At 45.7% G+C, this 18,487-nt stretch overlaps 1 protein-coding gene across 2 annotated transcripts in view; it reads left to right on the forward strand.

Moving 5' to 3' along the window:
- Positions 1–18,487, forward strand: part of LOC147612182 (Thioredoxin superfamily protein) — a 193,096-nt gene that overhangs the window by 17,088 nt on the left and 157,521 nt on the right. The window contains exon 2 of one of the 2 annotated variants that reach the window (XM_086784060.1): positions 9,476–9,520. The exons of the other annotated variant lie outside the window; for it this stretch is intronic. Within the exon in view, the coding sequence (XP_086640186.1) occupies positions 9,476–9,520 (45 nt within the window). The remainder of the gene's footprint in view (positions 1–9,475; positions 9,521–18,487) is intronic. 2 annotated transcript variants of the gene reach the window in all.

The following is an 18,487-nucleotide window of genomic DNA, read 5'->3' on the forward strand; positions in this document are numbered from 1 at the left end:
TGTCCAGCTCTCTCAGCATCTCCTCTGAGGTATCATAAAAGGCTATCTGGCGGTTGCCCGTCCGGGCATTAAAGTCCCCTAACAGGATGATGTCTCCATCCCTAGAGAACTCCCATATGTCATCGTCTAGCACAGAGAAAGGAGACTGCCCTCTAGGTGCTGCATATGTCGATGTACTAGGAGCAAAATAGCATATGGCAATATACAGGAATCTGCCTGTGTCGGCCCTCAGTCTCACCCACATATATCTGGCCTGATCATCTCTCCGAACGATGTGTAGAAGTGGTTGCAGCTCCTCCCTGAAAAGAACTGCCACCCCCCTGATCCTGTACTGGTGTGTACCGATCTCGTCCCTACTCTGCGAGCTGTCTCCCATCTGTATCCTGTCACCTGTGGCATCATCTGACCAGGGGCTTGGTGAGTCTCCGAGTAGAAGGCTATATCTCTATCTCTAAAGCTGTCCTCAAAGGCACCTACATCAAGTCTGAGGGATCCATTGCAGTTCCAGGCTGCCAGCTTTAATTTGGTCCCATAGGTCTCGCACCGTCATGTAGAGCGTCGCTCCACGATGACCACCCTCCCTTCTCTATAAAATGCTATCTTTCCCTTTTCTCTTGCCGCCCTAATCTCTGGCATGACTTCCTTCATATGTGCAAGCTGTGAAAGAGTAAGATCGTCACCAAGAAAAATGCCTGTATTCTTTAAAGTGGGTCGCCTCTTCAAGAACTCATTCTTCCCCTCAATAGAGGGGAAGCGAAGTATGAGAGCTCTTTCCTTTGATGTTTCCCCGTTGCCTCCGCTTTTTTTGCCCACTCTCCAGGCTTTTGCATGTGCCGGATTGTCAATCCCCATCAACACCATAAGCTCTTTCACCTCCTCTTCAACTTTATCCCCGCCTTTAAGGCCGGTAATCCTCACATGCAAAGCACGTGTACGTCTTCGTTGTTCCTCTTCCAAAGTCATGTTAATGATTGTAGGTGTAGGGGTTGTTATCTCCTTACCTTTACCCTTCTTGGCGACCTCTATCCACTTCTCCGCTTCCTCCATCTTCCTTTGAGTCTTGGTGATGACTTCCACCCATGAGGAAGTCTTTGCTTCGTGTTGCTTCTCTTCTTCCTTAATTGCCCGTACTTGTTCCTTGATAACCTTGAGCTCTTCTATCATGGATGGCTGAATTTCACCTTCTTCAAGTCCACCATTTGCCTTAGCCTTTGCAAGCTCCCTCTGAAGAGCTGAAATTATGCCTTTGAGCGTGTTGACTTCCCCGTGAAGGTCTTTGACTTCTGCTATGAGGTCCTCCTCCTCCTCTTTCCACCGCTTACCCTCATTGAATACCATTTGGAGAAAGTTGGCTTTCTCCTTACACCATCCCTCCATCTCCATCTCCGCCTTCCATTCCTTCATCTCCTTTTCCACATTTGTTATCCTCTTGTTTGTGACCATAAAGGTCGCCTTCGTCGGGTCGCGCAAGGGGGAAGCCATGAAAGAAGAGAGAGAGAGAGTTATATTGCTGCCTTGGGGCCCCTAGTGGAGAGAGGCGGGCCAACATATTTGAGAAAGGGTGGGTGCCAGCAGAGAGGACGGCTACGAGAGAGAAAGCAGCGAACAGGGCAGCCGGCGGGAGGGAGGGCAGCAGGTTCGAAGAGAGATAAAGTTGGGAGGGAGACGGCAGGTTCGAAGAGAGAGAGGGAGGCGACAGGTCAGCAGGCTGGAGGGAGGACGGCCGAAGCGAACAGTGAGGGGGCGGCGAGCAGCGTGAACAGCAGGCGGGAGGGCGGCGGAAGCGAACAGGGAGGGAGGGCGGCGGAAGCGAAGAGAGAGAGAGAGAGAGAGAGAGAGAGAGAGAGAGAGAGAGAGAGAGAGAGAAAGAGTAATATTATGCACAGGTAATGTACACATGCCTCATTGCGAACAGCTAGGCTAGAACACAAACAAACTTGGAAAAAGGGGGGAGGAGGAACATAAATAGTAGACAGTCCAGACAACTGATACATTTTCCCGAGCCGTGACGATTAAAAAAGAAAAAAAGAAAAAGAGAGATGTCCTCAAAAAACCCAATGGTTCAATGAAACCAAAGGTACTGAGACAAATCCTTGAAAAATGCCAAGCCATGGAAAAGATTAGCTATCTATTTCTCAGCATCATAGTGATCATGTGGATATGTGAGAATACAATACAAGTTAGAGCTGATGTGAGTATGGGTACAAGAGACAAGATGATCTCAGACCGATGTCAGATAACAGTAGCATTAGGGGGGAAGGTATCCTTCTCAACCATTCAGAATATCCAAATTAGGGGACTCTACTAAAGACCCAATGTCTCTATGAGACCAAAAAGTGTTACAGAAGTTGCATGTGTAAACTAGAGATCATAAGTATGGAGAGAGAGAGAGAGAGAGAGAGAGAGAGAGAGAGAGAGAGCAAGATAAGCCCTCTTCTGCCGTCGCACTAGGCGTCGGAAGGTAATCCGTGAGTGTCTGTGAGTGGTAACACCCATGAGCACCTCTCTTTGTAATCTGATCCTCATCTCTCTGCACTCCTCATCATACCAGCTGTTCTGGGGCATGTTCCCAGATCATCTCCGTGTAGGCTGACTATGGGGATATGCCTCTGATGCTGCAGCATGAAGCGTCTCTATCAATATCTGAGTGAGCTCATCTAATGGCCGTCCCGGCTCCTCGGCACATAAGCGTCTGTATATCTCATCCGTGTACACGGTGTTAGTCTCCCTCGTAAAGGTATAACGAGTGTGTGTGGAGACCTGTCCCAATGGAGCTGTGCTGAACTGAAATGTGAGAGTGAAGGACAAGATAGCATGATCCACTGCTACTCCAACCGGCCTAGTGCCTACCATAAAATCATGAAAAGAGGGAATGAGACTGGGCTGAGCCATAACATAGTCCACTGTACTAGCACCATGCCGATGTGGAAAGCTAGTGAAACCGCCCGTTGTCGGGAATCTCTATAGGCCATTTAGGATGGCCAATCCATGTGCAGTCCCCATGTCTATCAAATACCGCCCATACTCAGTGTGTTCCTCATCCTGTGATAGTCTAGATAGGTCCATATCCCTAACATCAAGCTCCCTCAATATCTCATCTGAGGTATCATAAAATATTGTATGGTTATGGGCGGTCCTGGCATTGAAGTCCCCCAAGAGAATGATGTCACCATCCCTGGAGAACTCTCCATTTGTCATCGTCCAAAATAGAAAAGGGAGACTGCCCGCTAGGTGATGCATACACTGATGTACTAGGAGCAAAATAGCATATAGCAATGTAGAGATATTTGCCCGTCCTGCCCTTCTAACCCACATGTACCTAGCCTGCTCATCTCTGCGGACTATATGTATCAGTGGCTGCAGCTCCTCTCTAAACAATACTGCCACTCCTCCTTAGCCCTGTCCTCTATGCTCTGAACGAGTCTCCTGTCTACAAGCTGTCTCCCATCGGTATCCACTAACATGTGGCATGGACGGTCTAGGAGCCTGATGCGTCTCACAGTAGAAGATGATGTCCCTCCCAGTGAAACTATCCTCAAAAGCCCTACATCAAGGCGTAGAGAGCCATTACAATTCCAAGTAGCAACTTTGAGTGTAGTCCCATAGGTCTCGCGTCGTCATGAAGAGCACCTCTCCATAATCACCACTCTACCATCTCTATAGAAGGCCACTTTCCCTTTCTCTCGGGCTGCCCTTATCTCGGGCATAACTTCTTTCATGTGGGCAAAAGAGCCAGTGGAGGTTACAGTTTGCAGTGAGGGTTTCTGATACTGCCTTGGTTTCAGTTGTACAGAGGAAGAAAGTCCTCTTTGAGGTGCTGATTTAGGGTTTGCAGCTGCTGAATTAGGGTTTTCAGGTGCTGAATCAGTGTTTTCAGGTGCTGAATTAGGGTTTGAGAGAACGGGTTTTCTTTGCTTTTGTACATGGATTTGGATGACCCGGCTGCTGCTGTTGGTGGCATGGCTGCCAATAGCCTTAACATGGATCTTATTGAGGAGATGATTGAAAAGGATGTGGGTTATGCTTCAGATGCCTCGGAGCAACAAAAACGTCAAAGGCTTGATGTTGATGCAAGCTACACTCCGGTGAATGTTGGAGAGAATGCAGAGAAAAGTTCTCAGGTACCTTCTCTGGAGTTTGCACGTTTGCTGCAGATCACTGGTGAGCTTCTGCAAGAATATGTGAAGGCAAATAGCATGCAAATGGCTGCAGTAGATAATGGTGGTGTGGCTGATGTATGCATGGAGACTCCTTTGTTGCTACAACAGCTAGCAGATTTTCATGATCGTGCTGCTATCTTCTTCTTTACTGGGCGTATTCCGTTGTTGCCTCGTCTTAGAGCATGGTTGGGACGCTTGGTGTCGCTTGAGGCACTTGAGGAGATTTATGATGGTCCGAGAGGCTTTTATGAAATACTTTTTCGCACTTCAGAAGCCCGTAGGGCAGTCTTGGAGCAGGTGCCACTCTTTTTGGATGGGCAGTTGGTTCATGTGGTTCCGTGGAAGCCTATGGCATAGTACCAAGATATGTTGCGCCAGGCTTGCCCAGTTTGGGTTGAAGTGAAACAATTCCCACCAATGTTTTGGCGTGTTTTACCAGGTCTCATGCGAGGTATCGGTGATGTCTTGGTGGTGCCTTAAATGACATCTAGAGACCGAAATCGTCTATGCATGTTGTGGGATACTGGGAGACCTAGGCCGACACATTTGCGTGTCAATATGGCTGGGCTGCAACCTTTAATGTATGAATTGAGGTGGGATACATTTGTTGGCCAGTGTTTCAAATGTGGTGAGATGGGCCACTTTGTCTCCGAATGTTCTAAGAAAGAACAAGTTGTTGCTACCAAGGATATCGTTGATGGGCAGTTGCCCGTGGAAGATGAGCATGATGCTCCTTTACATGATGCCCAGCACATGGATGTACATGTGGATGTTCAGAATGAGGTTGAGCAGCCATGGGTGGAAGTATGTGGTAAAAAGACACGATTTGTTGCCCCGCGGGGGGATTTCTCAAATGCTGTTTGGCGGGGGCCTTTGCGTACTCATGAGGGGCCCTTACATACCTATGCTCGTCACCCTTTGGGTTCAGGTGCCCAGCAAAACAACAGACCAGGATTGAGAGGCCGGGAGGCCAACTTTCTCAGGGTACAGGGGCTCTTGGGGTGGATAGAGTAGAACGCTATCCTATTAGAAGTCGCCTAACAAAAGAAGCACAATAACAATTGCCTCTTGTGTTTGGTTCGAAGGGTGAGGTCATCTCGCCATGGGATGGTCATTACCCTTCGGCACGTACTCGGGAACTCCAAGGGCAGTCTGAGATCACAAATACCATGTCTAAAAATGCAATGCTTCAAAAGGTTCATGATTTGGCAGATTGTCCTGGGCCTAGTACACGGCCTTGTTGATTCCTTTTCTGGGAAGGCTTATGAAAATTGTACAATGGAATATAAAGGGTATTTCTTCGCGCCAAAAGCAGTTCAGGCTTTGGCGTACAACTTTTTGTCATGGTTGGGATGTTTTGTGTGCAGTTGAACATAAGCAGCATAAGTTGGCTGGCAAAGCCTATGTATATAAGGGGTTTCATGTTTTCTACAGCGGACATCCTGCTTCGCAGTCAGGTGTTATGTTTGCTGTTTGTTCGCAGTTTCAGCCTTCTCTTGTGATTCAAGATGTTCATGGAAGATTTCTAGTGATACAGATTGTTTGGGATGATACGCCTTTATGGTTGTTAGGGGTGTATGCTCCAAATAATGCTCGTGCACGCCGTTTGCTGTGGAATGACTTGTGTGCTCTTTCAATCTCTCATCCTGGCTTTGTGATGGGAGACTTTAATATGTGTGTCTCCAGGGAGCAAGCCACGTCGCCTCATTCTGTAATGGATGGCCCGGAGAGAATGGCGTGGGAAGCTTTTGCAGCAAGGTCGCTAAAACAAGACATGTGGTCTTGGTTGCATCCAGATGAAAGGGGTTACACTTATGCTCACAACAGTTTCGGGGCACTTATGCTAGATTGGATAGGATGTCTATTTTACATCAAGATCTCTTTTTGCTAGAGGTTCTTACTATGATAGTTGATCAGCAACAAGTTTTCTCGGATCATTGGCTGCTTGTGTTTGAAATGGTCTATCATCCTGTGGATGCATATAAAGGCTTGTTGGGACGTTTGCCTTTGCCCTTAAATCACACTTTTTTGGAGCATGAAGTTTTTGATGTTTATATGCGTCAGTTGATACGACATTTCTCCACAAGAGTGTCCATGGCTGATTATCATGCTTGGCCAGTGTTCTTTACCAACACTCGGAAATTAGCGCGGCATGATGGTCTTGCTAATGCCTTTATACAAAAACAGCATGTGGCTCTTCTTGAGTCGCTTTTAAAGGGCTTGCAGGCGTTCATGTTTATTGACTCTATGGATGCTAAAGTTGTGGATGCCATAGAATGGCTGAAAAAGGAGCTATCTAGGGTGCAAGAAGCACGATATGTTCGCTTTAAACTACTTGCACGTCTTGATGCTTTGCGGAATGCTATCTGTCAATCTCATCGCTTCTATGATAAGTTGCATCAAAAACATATGCGTGAGAATATTGTTAGGCTGATGGATGCTTAAGGCAACCTTGTTACTCAACCTTCTGAGGTTATTCAGCATTGCATAAGGTTTTATGAAGATTTGCTTGCCCCTCGAGAGGATGTCTCGTTGGCTGTCCTGGCTGCAAGGGAGTCATTGTTTGTTGAAGTACGATATCAAGTTGACCCTGATGTGGCGGTTCAGCTTGATGCTCCTGTTACTCAAGGGGAAGTGGAAGCTGTTCCCATGGGAAAGAGCCCTGGTTGGGATGGTTTGACAAATGAGTTTTTCCGAAAATATGCTGATCAGCTTGCAGATTCTTTGACGCTTATTTGTCAAAGGGTTTGGGATGAGGGACATATGCCTGCCGATTGGAAGTTAGGCATACTTCGTTTGTTGCCCAAAGTCCCTTCGCCTACTTCTTTGGCTCAATGGCGCCCGATCTCACTTATGGGTATTATGTATAAAATCTTTACAAAGATTTTTGCCAATCGCTTGCAGAAGGTGCTTCCTACTCTTATTCATCCATATCAATATGGATTTGTGCATGGCAGGAATATTTTGCATAATATTCTTAATGTTCAAATTGGAGTGGATTATGCCAAGGCAAAGAAGCAAGGGATTGTGATGGTGCAACTGGATCTTGAAAAAGCTTTTGATCATGTCAGCTGGTCTTTCCTTTCTCAGTTAATGACAGCCATGGGCTTTGGTCCCAAAATGGCTAATTTGGTGCATTTACTTGGCTCTGGCTCTATCACGCGGATTATGCTCAATGGAGGACTTTCGGATGGTATTTCTCTCCCCCGTTCTCTCCGGCAGGGCTGTCCTCTTAGCCCTCTTTTCTTTGCCATTGCCACTCATCCTATGTTCTCTCGCCTAAATGCTATGGCATCGCATGGTGAAGTGGTTGGTTTGCATCTCCCTCATGGCAAGCAATTGGTTGCTCAAGCCCTTGCGGATGACACTTTTATGTTTCTCAGGGCTGAAAAAGCCAATATAGATCGAGCACTGGAAGCTTGGAATAATTTTGCATTGGCTTTTGGGCTAAAAATAAATTCAACAAAATTAGCCCTCATTGTATGCATGGAATTTGGTCTTGAGGCATTAGGGTGGCAAGGCCGTGTGGTGCATACAGGAGACATTGTTCGTCATCTTGGGTATCTGGTGGGTGTGGATGTGGACCCCCAAGCGCTTCTTGCTTGGATTTTTGCTCGTATCTCGGATAAATTTGTGTATTGGAAAGCTCAAGGGTGCCCTATGCACGTGAGGGTTAAGGTAGCTCAGGTTATTATGCTTAGCATGATTTCCTATTTTTTGCGTTTGCTACCTTGGACGCACAAATCTCTTCTCTGTTTGGTTGCTTCCATTCGGTTTATGCTGTGGAAGAGGCAAGGAAATACTATGGGTCAAACATGGATAGCTTGGAATCACATTACGACGCCCAAAAGAATGGGTGGGGCTGCTTTGGATGTCCGCTTGCATATGGTGGCGCGTAGGTGGGCGCTTTTTCAGGATATGTGTTTGCAAGAGCAGCCTTGGGTATTGGCTTGTGACTTGATTGAGTTGGAGGGATTGTCACATGGACGGACACGTGTGCAGGCTTCATGGTGGGACATTGTGAATGCGGCTCATCCTGTCCGTATTCGCTTATCTCACATTTTATCGCATATTCTCCTTTCTTGGCATGAAGTTCTACTATTGGCTCGGTGGGATCCTGGTCATGAAAGACTACTTTTGAACTCTTTGCAGTTCAAAACATTTGTGGAGTTGCGTGTCATTGTTTGGCCAGACAGAGATGCTTCACGCATACGACTCAACCGCATGGTCAGGTTAGGCTTGGTTAGAATCCGAGACGCTGTGATACTTGGTCGTGACAGGCCATATTCGTTTCGTCATATTCGGCAGCACTTTAGGGTTCCTCGGACATTTCAGCCACTATGGGTTGACATCATGCATGCAGTTGAGCCTTTTACTCCATTGCCTCGGCCATTTGCGGATCAGCCTTGGCTTGATTGGGCACTATGTAAATGTGGTGACTTGATATCACTTTCAGCTAACCAGGTCTATCATAAGCTCGTATCAGAGGAAGATTGGGTTTCAGCCAAGGCCAATAAGGTGTGGGGATTGCACAAGTCTAAATCATGGTGGCAGAAAACTCTTATGCGTGGTTGGCAGTCTAAACTCCCTTACCAAGGTAAGGTTTTCATTTGGAGGATGTTGGTGGGAAGGTTACCTACACGGGATTAGCTCAGCCGTCGTAAAATTACATTGGCCTCTTGCTTCTTCCACACGACATGCACTGAAAGAGTTATGCATCTGTTCATGAGTTGTCCAGTGGCCCGTCAGATTTGGTCTTTTGTCTCTCGCGTTTGGGAGGCAGTAGAGAGGTCTACTGTTTTGGCTCATCAGTGGATATTTGGGATTTGTCCTCAAGTCATTACTTCGGACAGTCACCTTGTGATATTCCATTTCCTTAGATGGACAGGACTTTGGCATATTTGGACTACACGGAATGGGTTCATCTTTGATTCCTTGTCTGGAATACATGGGCACATTCTACGTATCCGCGGGTTGCTGCTTTGGTAGTTTTCTTCTCTTCTCTCAGCTCAGCTACTGGATGCAGACGTTATTTCGTTCTGGTCTACGGCGGCTCGGGTGGCTCATCTTTGATGCATTTATCTGGGATGCTTATTTGGCTAGGAGGCTTTCTTATTAGTGTACAGGTTTGCATGGTCATGATCCTTTAGAGGATCTTTTGTGGGGGTTTTTTTGGGGCCATAGGTTCTGTGTGAGCCATGTGGCTGATGTACATTTTTACATATAATATAAAACACCATTTCACGAAAAAGAGAGAGAGAGAAAGAGAGAGAGAGAGAGAGAGAGAGCTGAGGTAGCATTTGTCATTTGTGCAGGAGCTACAGACATGTTTGAGTCTAGGCGTGCTCCTTTGTTTGAAGGTCTTCTTTTATTCTTCTTATCTCAAGTGGACTCTATTGTGCTCGCTTCTTGACTTGTAAATGAATTGGGCTGTTTGGAAATTGCAGTCATTTGTTTTAGATATTCTGCCATGTGTGACTTATTTGTCAAACAAATGCATGTACTGCAATTATCAAGTGGATGTACTAGGTGCATGTGTTTTGAACAATTTTGCTTTTATAGTTGTGTATTAGTGTAGTTCGTGTATGATGGTAAACGGCTTCAGGTAAACAATTCGTGCTTTTCTTTTACAAGCTATATAGTTCCACTAATAGTGTGCAATACTGTATTTATGTTTACGTATATGTTGCAAATAGTTCTTATTCTGTACTGGACGTATCTACTGTACCTGCTGTACCTGTTTTTGGTGAAGCTTTGGATATTTTCTTGGGTTCTTATCTCTTGGTTTCCGTGCCCGTACCTCGACAACACCACATGAGAGAATTGGAGATATATTGGCTGCCTATCTCTTGGCCACCACTTCTATCTCGGCATTACCATGAGCTCCCATATTGGAGATTGAAGACAGGATCCTATGTTTTATGGATTACATGGGTTTACATGAGACCTGGATAAATTGGCCTGTCCCAAGTGTGGGAATTGAAGAGGCCCCCGAATCTTGTAATAGATAAATGCTCCTCGGTAATATGACATAAATTTGGGTGTGGGGGGTGGGGGGGCATTTCGGTCTCAGTGTCGTGTCCGGTATTTAAGTTGTGCCCTATTGGACACCACACTGAGACCGAAATGGCCCATCCCCCCTTGGAATTTATGTCATATAACCAAGGAGTATTTATCTATTACAAGCTTTGGGGGCCTCTTCAATTCCCACACTTGGCTGCCTATCTCTTGGCCACCACTCATACCTCCCATATTGCAGATTGAAGACAGGATCCTATGTTTTATGGATTACATGGGTTTACATGAGACGTGGATAATCTGGCCTGTCCAGAGTGTGGGAATTGAAGAGGCCCCCAAAACTTGTAATAGATAAATACTCCTTGGTAATATGACAAATTCCATAGAGTGGGGGGGGAATCTTGATCAAGTGTGGTGTCCTTTTAAGTTCTGCCCTAGGTTTTAAGTGGATAAGATGAGTGCCTTCATTTTAAGTGTTTAACCCTTGAATTATTTACAAACAACTTGGAAGTTCGGGTAGTGAATATTTATGAATGGCATACAACCAAACGGAGGAAAAAGCTGTGGGAATGGGCTGATAAGGTTGGGTCTCATCATCCTTATTAACAGCCATGGTTAACATTACCTACTCTTGGATGTAAGGCCATATTTTTGTAACTGCGGTGGCACAAATTTTGTGAATTCCCGCACCAAGTGCTTCATGACCAACTGATAATGGAGATTCAGACTCTATTGCATAAATCTATGAGCCGAAAAGGCCTTGTATATATTAGTTATGGACTACGGGCATCCTAGACACAGTCTTGGGCCACTTGTAAAAAAGTGGTTATGTATATAAGATATTTTTTGCTAATGAGGAAGACACAATCCCATTATTCAAAACTTGAGATCTCCCTTGCTTTCTTATGTGTGCTAAGTCTGGTTAAGTGCATAAAAGAGGGATTGTTTACATGCTTATGCCCGTAGGGTGCTTCTCTATCTCTTTTCTATCACGACATTGTGTGAGGTTAGCATGTTGTGTGATTGGAGGCACCCGCATAGCCCTTCATTCAAGCATTGCTTTCATACTGCTACGGCGTGGCAATGGAGTGGAGTGCAAGTATGTATAGCTTCCAGCACTAGGAGGTTGTGCAATCGGCACTAGAATAAGTCCACTAATGATCTGTATATCAATAAGGCTAGACATTTTTTGGTGCCATTGCCGGGGACTAGCTATATGCTTATGTTGTGCACTTGCATTATATCTTAATTCGTTTGAAATCAACGGTGTGGAGTTTTGAAACTCGCGGTTGATGGTGTTGTGTGGTGTTGAATTTGTGTGAGGAGTGCAAGGGAGGGACGCGTGCAAGGATTGGGAGTTGAAAATAACGTTAGACCCACAGGAGGAGCGCAAGAGAGGGATTTAGACCCAATCTAGTTAGACCCCAAGTGCCTATAGCTTGGGAGGAGCTCAAGGAGTGCCTCAAGTCTTATTGCTAGTGCCCAATGCTGCGGTCCATGGAATTCCAAGCCCAGTGAATCCACACTTGATCGCATACTACCCTAACTCATATGCTTATGCCCCACCATCACTAGCGTATATAACTGATATGCTAAGGATGGCACAAGCAATGGCAAGGGGGGTTGCTATACAAGTAGGAAGATCAGATTTGTGAGGCTCCATTTCTCTCAATGAAATATATTGCATTTTAATGCCACAGCTGAAAGTTGAGGAGGATCCAAGCAATGGGGTCAAACCATGGGCCAGGCTTTCCATGGCCCCCCCATCCAAAAATGTACCTAGACGGTTGTTGGTGATGAGGCTTAACGCTGGTTAAAGAGTTCTTGAAAGGGTGGTGCTTATGTGTCTATTACATGTAGAGCCGGTGTATATATTGCAGGTGTCGTGCTGAGGCTAAAGGTATGCCCGTGTAATAGTTCCTTGTGGTGAAAACTCCAACACATTGCTCTCTTAATTCTACTTTCTTCGACTCGCAACTAGAACTTCCGTAGAAATAACACATCGTAGTGACATGCTAGTAGGTCCCGCAGTCCTGGCGGTGTCTTCAGCTAGAGTCAGGATATGTCCCACTTGCACAGAGGTTGGACATGCTATAGTCAGGATACGTCCCACTTGCACAGAGGTTGGATTATTGCTAGCACTGTAGCCTGGCACATCTGGAAGGCTAGATGCAATGAGTCCATCGAGGCCACTTTAGTTTATGAGTCACTGCATTTGAAGATTTTGGCATCTTCTTTGTCACCATCCACTCCACTCTACCTTACTCTCCTACCCCATGATCAAGCTCTTTGGTCTCTAGATTCAGGGACCTAGGTGGCATGCTACAAGCCCTATACTTGAAGATGTTCGCCATGAACAACTTCATCATATGATCCACTTTGATCGTCTTACGCACGGGAATGAAATGAGCCTGCTTACTGAACCTGCATATGAGTCCAAATGCCATCATTGCCCGTTTGTGTCCGTGGAAGATCAAATATAAAATCCATGGCAAGGCTCTCCCAAGGTCTATCTGGAATAGGTAAAGGCTGTAATAACCCTGGTGTCTTTTGACGGTCAAACTTTACCTTCTGACATATGATGCATTGCCTCACAAAGGCATCAACATCTCTTCTCAAGGTTGGCCAATAAAAGAAAGTCTCCACTGCTTTTACTGTGGCGTCAATACGTCTATGACCTCCATACGGTGGAGCATGACTTTCAATCATAACCTTGAGGCGCAATGGCCTGGTAACACACAGTCTGCCATGCATCAATAAAAATCCATCTCTGAGAGTATAGTGCTCATGCCGCTGACCCTCAGACATCTGATCATATAATTTTTCAAAGTCCTCATCATGGGCATACTGCTCTTTCATTTCATCAAGCTCATGATGATAAACAAGTGAAACTGTAGAGACCTGTGGCTTGCGTGACAAAGCATCTGCCACTACATTCTTTTTGCCTTCCACATGCACAATCTGGAAGTGAAACATAGACAAAAAGTTTGCCCAACGCATATGCTTCTCTGAAAGCTTAGTCTGCGTGAGGACATATCGCAAGGTCTGATGATCTGTCTGCACAGTGAAATCAGTCCCAAGCAAGTAGTGTTTCCATGTAGAAAGAGCGTGAATTACAGCCAACATCTCTTTCTCATAAACTTGTAAATGCTTCTCGGCATCTTGCAATATTCTACTCTCATAGGCTATGACATGTCCCTCTTGCATGAGAACTACACCAATGCTACTTCCACCTGCATCACACTGGACAATAAAAGCCTTTCGGAGGTCCGGTAACACCAATACTGGATCCAAAGTAAGCTTTTGTTTGAGCTTTTTGAATGCTGTAATTTCTCGATCAGCCCATCTAAACGGAGTTGCCTTCTTTGTCAAGGCATGAAGAGGCGAAGCAATTTCAGGAAAGTACCGTATGTAACGCTTGTAATAGGAACAGCGTACATCATGCACGGTCCTTAAATCTGGCCAATTAAGAATCGCTTCCACCTTTGCTGGATCCATACGGACTCCTTGCTTAGACACAATATGCCCCACGAAATGTATCTCTTGCAAAAAGAACTCACTCTTCTTGCCATTAACAACCAGCCTATGGTTCCTGAGTTCTGCAAACACAATGGCCAAATGCCTTCTATGCTCTTCCTCAGTTTGTGAATGCACAATCATATCATCAAAGAATGTGCCCACAAACTCTCTATAAGGCCTGAAAATCCTGTCCATCATTCTGTTAAATGTGGCAGGTGCATTTGTTAAACCAAAGGGCATAACCAAAAACTCATACAACCCAAACGTGGTTCGGAATGTTGTCTTATGCACATCCTCGGGTCTAATTCGTATCTGATGATACTCGCTTTTCAAGTCAATACGACTAAAGACTGTGGAGCCTTGTAAGTGATCCAAAATGTCATCGATCCTCGGTATGGGGAATCGATTCTTGATGGTATTCTTGTTCAGCGCCCTGTAGTCAATACACATGCGCCAAGAACCATCCTTCTTTTGCACCAAGAGTACAGGTGAGCAAAAGGGTGATGAGCTAGGCTGTATCAACCCTTTATTCAAAAGCTCCTGCACCTGACTCATAATCTCTTCCTGTTGGGCTGCACTAACACGGTACGGCGGTCTATTCGGTGGAGTGCTACCAGGAATTAGATCAATGGCATGATCTTCTGGCCTCTCAGGAGGAAGTTCTCATGGCAATGACTCGGAAAAACAATCTTGAAACCCACATAAGAAATCAGTCTTGTCCTTATCTAACATAGACAAATTAGACTTAGACTCATCATCTTGTGCATCCTTTACATAAATCAAGTACGCGGAAAGATACTTTTTCATTACTGATGAAATCGCCGAAGCGGATACAATAGGAACAGATTCCCCTTTGAGTTTTACATCCAATACATGTTCTTTCCCTCTATGAGTCAGAGTGATTTTCCTATTGTAAGTATCCACCACCGCATGTACTCTGTGGCACCATGGCATCCCCAACAAAACATCACAGCCATCAAGTGGCATGATGAAGAACTCTTCGCTGTCCACATAACCCTGCAAATGAAGCCAAAGCTTCCCAATGATAGGAGTAACGGGTTCTGCATACCCTGGACAAGCCATATTAGCCTCATGTAACGGCCCCATCTCCTCTGCACGAATCCCCAATCGGCCAGCCAAATCTGGTGAAATGAAGTTGGCTCTAGCACCTGTGTCAAAGAATATCAAGGCATTTTGATCTCTTACTTTGCCCCATGCCCTGCACAACTCTGTCTCTTCACCACCTGGCTGTTCCCCCACAAGATCAGGAACTAACCCCACAGAAGGTTTTGGTTTCTTTGACTTGGGCTCTCCTTTATTGTCAGAGTCCTTTTGGGACTTTTCTTTTGGGACAATTAAATGACATATGTCCCTCTTCAGTACAGTAAAAACATTTCCGAGCATCTCTCAAAGCCTATCTTTCCTCAGAAGTCCTCTTGGGCATTGGCAACTTCTTATACTTCGTCTCTGAAGACCCTTTAGCATCACGAGAAGCATGCCCAGATTTTTCAGCTTTCTTGCTCATGTTCTTACTTCCTTTAAACCCAGATGATCCTCCAGTGAGTAATGCATTAGCTGTCATAGCATTTTCAATCATCTGTGACATGTTCGTTACTCTTGTCTTGATACAATAATCTCGCACCTCTTTGGGCAGCCCACAACAATACTTCTCTACCTGCAAAGGCACTGCACAGTAAGAAGTCACTAGGAGTAAAGCTTCCCAAAACTTCTTGTTATAATCCTCCAAATTCTCACACTTTGAAGCATCCAACTTGTGCCATGCGGTCATAACATCCACCTCAAATGTAGATGTGAGCCATAGGGAAGAGAAAACCTGTTTAAATTGTACCTTAGTAGTGGGTGCTATGCCCTGCAAAAGAAGAGTAGACCACCACTGCAAAGCATTGCCCTTGAGAAAAGTGGCAGCTTTCCTCACCTTAGAGGACTCTGTGTAATTCCCACCAGGAAAAGCAGCATCAAACTGCTGTAAAAAGGTGAGTGCTTTAAGTTTATCTTTGGCCCCACTGAATGTATCAAACTTCACTGCAGCTCCCCCTTCCTTGTAATCCTTCGCCTTTCCCATAGGCGTTAGATTATCATATGGAAGTGGCTTTGCAAGATTGCTGCCCCCAACATTCATGCCCACCATTGGGTCAACATTACCCATTCCCACACCTGGCATACCATACATTCCAGCCATGTTTCCAAACATTCCATTATGCATACCTGGCTGCATGCCACCATACATATTGCCTTGCATTCCAGGTTGCATGCCCCCAAACTTATTTCCTTGCATACCGGACTGCATACCACCATACATATTCCCCAGCATACCAGGCTGAAAATTTGCTCCAAAAGGCCCGTGCATACCCATGCCTCCCTGAGGGTAACCCCTAGTCATGGATTGGAACACCGAGCCACCACCAAAATAACCTGGATGCATATTCTGCTGAGGAATGGATGGCTGTCCAAAGAAGGAACTCTGAGAGTTTGCACCATAAGCATGCTGCATGTTCGGAAACTGGCCAAAAGATGGATCCTGTGGGAGGGCACCACTATGACCCTGTGGAAGATTCTTAGAACGAACCTTCTTCTTCTTCTTTTCGGGCTCTGTACGGGATCTCATAAATTCAGCAAATCTCTCACTCTGAGTGAGCTGCATAAATACATCCATAACACTAGCCAAACGATCTTTGAACCGAGCATCATCATCCTCTTTACCAAGTACATCTTCTGGCTGTGTTACATCCTCATAATGCTCAACATCTGCAGCCTGGTCTCCTGCAAGATTATCCTCAGATACATCTCTCTCAGGAGAAGTCTCTTGCTCTTCCTCTTCATGATAGAAGTACTCATCCTCTGTATCAGACATGTTTGCTGAATTTTTCAACGATAGCTTTCTTCGAGGCAACCACGAGCTCACCCCCTTCAGAAAATTGATGATTGGTCTCGGCAACGGAACCTTGAAACCGGCCTCTGATAGAAACCAGAGTGCAGTGGACTAGCAGTCACCCTTCCACTTGTAGTCTAGATATGAAAACAAAATAGATTGGAGCTAGAGTGCCCAAATCTGAAAACAAAGCGACACCTATTGGCTCCAAAGCTTGGCGTCCCTTGCGGTATTTCTTTATTCAATTTCAAAAGTATGAAAGGCTGAGTACAACAAAAATCAGCCAAGAGATTACACCTGTATGTCCAATCTGACAGCCCACAATACCTCTTAGCACAGAGGATTCACACACACAGATCTGTGTCTCAAAGCAACACACTGTGCCTCCCTCTGATCAGCCAAGACCACTAAGCAGGGCAGCCATGAGCATACATCTGGCATATCTCAAGCACATGATTCAACATCTCAGCTCATACATACATTCACTGTTCAACCTCTGTCTCCACCCTTTTCAATCTACCATACCCCTCCTCTCACAAGGGGTCAGATAGCTCAAATCTGCTACAGACATAAAGCAATAGAGAGAGAGATAGATGAACAAACTCAGAGCTTACCCAAAATCAGCTCATGGATCTGCACCGGAGGAAGTAACGGTACCAATCTGTACTTGCAGGCACTTGTTTCAACAACCCTGCTTCACACGTGTGAGTGTACTTGTCTGTACCTCCCTCTCTGCATCCACTACAATTCTGAACCTGACTGTTCAGACCATAGAAGCTGCACAGAACCAATCCGTATTGCCTCTGCACACGTGTCAGAATCTGTCCGTACAGAACTGTACGGCTAGTTCTGCTGTCGCCTGAGGATACTGGTGCGCCTGCTCCCAGTTGTACCCGACAGTACTTGCTGTACAGTCAGTCAACGCCGCCTGTACCAGGTCTATCCAGCACCTGCCCTGACCGTACAGTGTATCTGCAGAAGTACAGGACTGTACTTGCAATCTTACCTGCCTGTACTGCCTGAATTCTGCAGCTGCAGCCGCTTGTTGCAATCTGTAGCTGTTCCATAGCCGCCGCCTTTGCCTGCAGCAGTACCTGCTGTTGTACAGGACTGTACGGATGCTGTACGGCCTGTTCCAGCACACAGAAAATCAGCAGCAGCACACTATTCAGCAGTAGACTTCTTCCCTCTTGCTTTCCACGCTTCCCAATAGCACATATGCTTCACGTTTTCCAAAAAGAAGAGAGAGAGAAGAGAGAGAGGCATACACTCCAAAAGTGGAGGTACCCCCTCCCCATAATAATCCTAGGGCCCCAACTTTAATAAATATTAAAGTTCCCTAGGGGCCACTAAGGCCTAGGGGAAACCATTCATTAAACATTAAAATATTAATGTTCTAGTTCCCCCCTTCACACCTAGGGATGTCCACACATCATTAACTCTGTCCGGGCACCCCACATGTGAATCATTTGATATTTTGACTCAGCAACCACCATGCCCACACTTGTGCTGTTCCATTTTCACAAGGTCATGACAAGCTAGACCAACATCAGCACCACCACTACGTGTTGTACTCCTTGAACCACCTGTACGTGACGAGCCATGTGTATGAGAAGAACCAGTTGTTTCACCTAGACCTTGGTTTTCATCACCTATAACCTCATCTGGGTCAGTTGCTTGATCGCGACTAGGAGCTAGTTGCCCCTCTCGTCGAGCTTCACGGCCGCTAACTACATCCCATAAGCCTTTGGCAGCCAAAAAATGATGCATCATGTATGACCAAAGAGGGTATTTGGAACCATCTAACTTGTCCGGTGCTCCCAACCAATTCAATAACTTTGAGAGATGCCAAGTGACCCACTCATGGCAAAGACCTACAAATGTACTGAAATGACAAAGT

Source organism: Cibotium barometz, chromosome 46 (assembly GCF_041138505.1).
Source record: "Cibotium barometz isolate CiBa-2024 chromosome 46, ASM4113850v1, whole genome shotgun sequence".
In the NCBI taxonomy this organism is placed as follows: domain Eukaryota; kingdom Viridiplantae; phylum Streptophyta; class Polypodiopsida; order Cyatheales; family Cibotiaceae; genus Cibotium; species Cibotium barometz.